Consider the following 5,085-nt stretch of genomic DNA (forward strand, 5'->3'; position numbering starts at 1 on the left):
TTTAAAAAGTTAGGACTGGCCCGGCAAGCCTGTAGCCCACGTACTTGTGGGTTGGGCCGACCGTTTTCTGGCCCACACCAAAAAATGGGCTAGCCTGGCCTGGCTCGTAAAATGTCAAAGCCTATATGGGTTAGCCCGGATGGGGTGGGCTAGCCCATATTGACAACTCTACATTTAACCCAACCAAACATGAGAAAATTGGAAAACAACCAAACACACCCTAAATGGACAATCTTCTCATTCAATGGATTACAACAATTTCCCCCTTAAAAGTATTTTAGCACCAACTCTATGATCTATTGTTTTCATTTTTAACAATAACTAGGAAATTATGTAACAACAGAGAACAATACAATCTATTCAAATATCATATTTATTAAAATAATACAATACAACATAATATAACATGAAATAATAAGTAACAACCATCCAAAAGTGTTAAAGTATTTTAGCACTAACTATATGCTCTATCATTTTTTTTTTAATGATAACTAGGAGAATCAAGTAGATTTTAAAGATAATAAAGGGCAAAGTCCGTTCTTTTTCCACAATTAACTCTAGTATATAATGTGCATGAATTCCTTCCAAAAATATCATATACTTCTTCAATCTTTAGTTTTCTAGTCTTTTTTTTCTGCCATCTACTCTAAAGTTAATGGCTTCTTCTCAATCTACTCTCTCACCCCTCTTCTCTGCACCACCAGCAACTTCTTTACAAATAGCTCCTACTACTAGGTGAGTTTTATTTGAAACAAAGTTTATATTTTTGTGTATATCACCCTTGTATACTTACTGTATATTATGTATATCCATATAATATGTCGTAGAGGCGGTGTGATCATTTTTAATTGTAATTGGAAAAATTCATTTATATTATTGTTTGATGTGATCTCAGTAGTGATGAGGAGTCTGCTTATATTGACTGGGACAATCTTGGATTCCAATTGATGCAAACTGATTATATGTACGTGACAAAATGCTCTGATGATGGAATATTTAGACAAGGACAACTTAATCGTTATGGCAATATCCAATTGAGCCCATCTGCTGGTGTCTTGAACTATGGACAGGTAAAAAATAAAATAAAAATAGGGCCACAAATCACAATCTAACATATACTAAAAATCGTTCAAAAAATATCTAATTTTTTTTGTTTAAACAGGGATTGTTTGAAGGTACAAAAGCGTATAGAAGAGAGGATGGACGAGTATTTCTATTTCGTCCTGAACAGAACGCGATAAGAATGCAAATTGGTGCGGAGAGAATGTGCATGCCATCTCCTTCGACTGATCAATTTGTTGAGGCTGTTAAGCAAACGGCTCTCGCTAACAAGCGTTGGGTAATTAATTATTTTTCGTTAAATTTATAACCAATCACCTCAATCCTAATCAGGCTTGTTACTTTAAAATTAAATTGAGGGATTGTTATTAAATGTGCAGATTCCACCTTTTGGAAAAGGGGCACTATACATTAGGCCTCTTTTAATAGGCAGTGGTCCAATTTTGGGTTTTGCTCCAGCACCTGAGTACACTTTTCTTGTCTATGCCTGCCCTGTGGGGAATTATTTCAAGGTTAGTTTTAAATTAAAAATTAGCTTTTTAATTTTGTCTTACATCTTTCTCTGGTTCCATTCACACTTCTTTATTTTTATTTCTCTTATTTTTACTTTAAAGAATGACTGAAAAAATAAATAAAATAAAAATTAGAAACTCAAGTAATAATAATCAAAGAAAGTTAAAAGAAAAAATTATGGGTGAAAAAAATCAGACAGATCATTGAACTTTGCTAGAAGGATTATATATACTCCTACATGAATTTTTTAAAAATAATTTTAAATTAATTTCGTTAGATGAAAAGGGTATATGTGCGTCACTTTTGCAACAATAAGATATATATGAACCACTTTTTCAACGAAGAGTATATCAATGATAAATGGCAAAGTTGAAAGGAATATCAGGGTTTTTTTTATTTTATTTTTACTATCATTGTATATGCTAATTATTGCAATTGCAGCAAGGGACAGCGCCACTGAACTTATACGTTGAAGAGGACGTGCATCGTGCCTCACGTGGTGGAGCTGGCGGAGTCAAAAGCATTACTAACTATGCTCCGGTAATTAAATACATACATACTTACTAAATTATAGTATATGGTTTTATTAAAATTCATGCGAGTAATTAGGCACTGAATTTTTTTTAATGTAGGTTTTAAAAGCTATGAAGAATGCAAAAGCAAATGGATATTCAGATGTACTATATGTTGATGCAGTAAATAAGAAATATATTGAAGAAGTGTCTTCTTGCAATATTTTCCTTGTAAAAGGAAATGTACTCTCAACTCCAATAGCCAAAGGAACTATTCTTGAAGGAATAACAAGAAAAAGCATCATAGACATTGCACTTGATCTTGGATATACGGTACACAAAAAAAACAAAACAAGGCCTCTATGCTCAATCGAATAAGAAAGCTTGGCTTGATTTGACTAAGCATTTTGATTTAGGATTTTTATTTTTTGCCAAATTAATACAGGTTGAGGAACGTTTAATTGAAGTTGATGAATTGTTTAGTGCTGATGAAGTTTTCTGTACGGGAACTGCAGTTGGTGTTGCTCCTGTTGGAAGTATCACATATAAAGGCCAAAGGTAAATTACAATATTCAAACGAAAAAAAAATTGCATTTTAATATACAAATTTAATTAGTCAATGCTATAAGATCTTTCAAAATATTTTAAGGATAAATTACGAAAATTTCACTAGTTTATGAGCTAATTACTTAATTTTGATGCTAATTTGCAATATTATGAATCTTATCCGATTTTTGGACTTCGGATACATGTATCTAGCATGCCTAGATACATGTATCCCATATATATGGTGTCAAAATTAGGTGTCATTTGTTCTAGATACGTTGTATCCAAGTGGATCACATGTATATGATCCTCTCGCTTGCATATCTTCCTATCTCGCTCACATCTCTCCTCTCTTGCTCGACTCTCTCCCTATATCTGATATACCAAATACATGTATCTAATATCTCAAATACATGTATCTAGTGTGATTCACATGTATCCTGAGATTATTCACTGGGGATCTCGCTCGCCTCTCTCCTATCTCACTCCCCTCTATCTTTCTCTTGCTCGCCTCTCTCCTATCTCACTCCCCTCTATCTTTCTCTTGCTCGCCTCTCTCCTATCTCACTCCCCTCTATCTTTCTCTTGCTCGCCTCTCTCCTATCTCACTCCCCTCTATCTTTCTCTTGCTCGCCTCTCTCCTATCTCACTCCCCTCTATCTTTCTCTTGCTCGCCTCTCTCCTATCTCACTCCCCTCTATCTTTCTCTTGCTCGCCTCTCTCCTATCTCACTCCCCTCTATCTTTCTCTTGCTCGCCTCTCTCCTATCTCACTCCCCTCTATCTTTCTCTTGCTTGCCTCTCTCCTTATTTTAGTGTATCTGGTAGCAAAAGTACAAATATCTAGGTGTGTCTTATTTGAAATCTAGTATGAAATTATTAATTCGTGAGACAATTTGTAATTATTGCAAACTATTGAAAAAATAAGTAAATATGATAATAATTTATTGTCTAATGTAGTTTATCTGTATTTGGGTTAATCAAATATAAAGATATCTTTAGTGTTATTTAATTTTACTTAATAGCCACTTCTTTTCCATTCCTTCTCAGTTCTCAATAAGTAATTTTTGTAAGTATTTAAATTTTGTGGTGCAGGATTGAATATAAAATAAGCTCAGATCAGTTGTGCAAGCAATTTTATTCAAGATTAGTAGGGATACAAAGAGGTGTTATCAAGGATGAAAGGAATTGGATCGTGGAGATTGAATGATTTTAAAGTTTCTTAACAAATCTTTTTGCTATTATATATATTAATGCATGAGCAAGTTGTATGTAATAATACTATATATATATATATATATATAAAAATTTGTTATATATATATATATATATATATATATATAGACACTAGTAATCATTGATGATATATGAAATTTTACGAGCTCTTGTGACAATAATATATGTAAATTGTTGGTTGTTTATGTAACCTATCATTATCTGCGTCAAATTTATTGTTTAAGTTTGTCTCATTCCAATATTATATGAGCTATTTTTATTTTTCAAAACTCAACTATATCTTCTATTGATCTTGAATCTTAAAATGTCATTTAAATAGATGCAAAATGTCAATAAGACGATAATATTGATGCCTTTATTTAGTTGCACTGCTAAGCAGGGGCGGACCTACAGTGGTTCAAGTGGGTTCATATGAACCCACTTCGTTGAAAAATAACACTGTATATATATGTATATTTAATCAGTTTTTAAAATTTTATATGTATATATTACATTTTGAACCCACTAACACACGTTGAAGCTTAGCCGAGTGGCTGAGGGGGTTCAATATTCCCAGCCAACCCGGGATTGAATCCCTATAGCCACATTTAAGTTTTAATTCGTTTTTTTTATATATAAAACATTCACACACAATTTTGTCCTAAGTAACTTTTGTCCTTTTAGTTACTTAGGAACTATAAAAAGTAGAACAACTTTTTACTTTTACATTTAAAGTCCAATAGTCAACAACTTTTGTCCTTTTCAACACTAATCCCTATTATTTTCAATTCTAAAAATCCTTTTATCTTCTTCTTTGTTGAAAATCTTCTTGAACCTCTCTTACTTTTCCCCCCAAAATTTTGAGCATATTTTTTTGTTGAAGGAAAAAAACTCTCCCCATCTCTCAAATCTTGCACAAGTATGTTTTTCGCTCTTGATTCTAGTCTTTATATATACATATATATGATTATTGTGGTTATTTTTTATTTCTTCAACTAAAAAATCCCTTATCATTCTAAAATCAACAAAAAATTACAAATAATATTAGGTATGTTTCTATGTATTCAATTCTGAAATTAAGGTTATAATTATTTTGTTTAATATTTTGTTTTTATTTGTTAACTATTGAATGAAGAGAAATCATTCATAATATTCTTTTATCTTCTTAGTTTATATTGAAGCCTAGTTTTTCGTTCATCTTGTTATTTACCGTCTCATTCATAAGTCAATGTAATTTTTTT

At 31.9% G+C, this 5,085-nt stretch overlaps 1 protein-coding gene across 1 annotated transcript; it reads left to right on the top strand.

Moving 5' to 3' along the window:
* The first annotated feature begins 616 nt into the window (after nt 1-616).
* On the top strand, nt 617-3,886 carry LOC102603093 (branched-chain-amino-acid aminotransferase 2, chloroplastic-like). Its single transcript, XM_006356754.2, has 8 exons — nt 617-735; nt 896-1,070; nt 1,163-1,339; nt 1,440-1,571; nt 2,014-2,112; nt 2,205-2,417; nt 2,530-2,642; nt 3,725-3,886. Exons 1-8 carry the CDS (start codon nt 656-658, stop codon nt 3,837-3,839), a joined length of 1,104 nt encoding a protein of 367 aa, XP_006356816.2. The 5' UTR covers nt 617-655; the 3' UTR covers nt 3,840-3,886.
* The last annotated feature ends 1,199 nt before the right edge of the window (nt 3,887-5,085 follow it).

The sequence above is a fragment of the Solanum tuberosum genome, unplaced genomic scaffold (genome assembly GCF_000226075.1).
Source record: "Solanum tuberosum cultivar DM 1-3 516 R44 unplaced genomic scaffold, SolTub_3.0 scf00226, whole genome shotgun sequence".
NCBI lineage: Eukaryota > Viridiplantae > Streptophyta > Magnoliopsida > Solanales > Solanaceae > Solanum > Solanum tuberosum.

What these genes read in the sequence shown, in the direction of transcription:
- LOC102603093 (XM_006356754.2), top strand. Translation starts at nt 656, where the DNA reads ATGGCTTCTTCTCAATCTACTCTCTCACCCCTCTTCTCTGCACCACCA. An exon ending in CTCTCGCTAACAAGCGTTGG is followed by an intron (nt 1,340 to 1,439) that starts GTAATTAATTAT and finishes TTAAATGTGCAG; the next exon opens with ATTCCACCTTTTGGAAAAGG. An exon ending in ATCACATATAAAGGCCAAAG is followed by an intron (nt 2,643 to 3,724) that starts GTAAATTACAAT and finishes TTTGTGGTGCAG; the next exon opens with GATTGAATATAAAATAAGCT.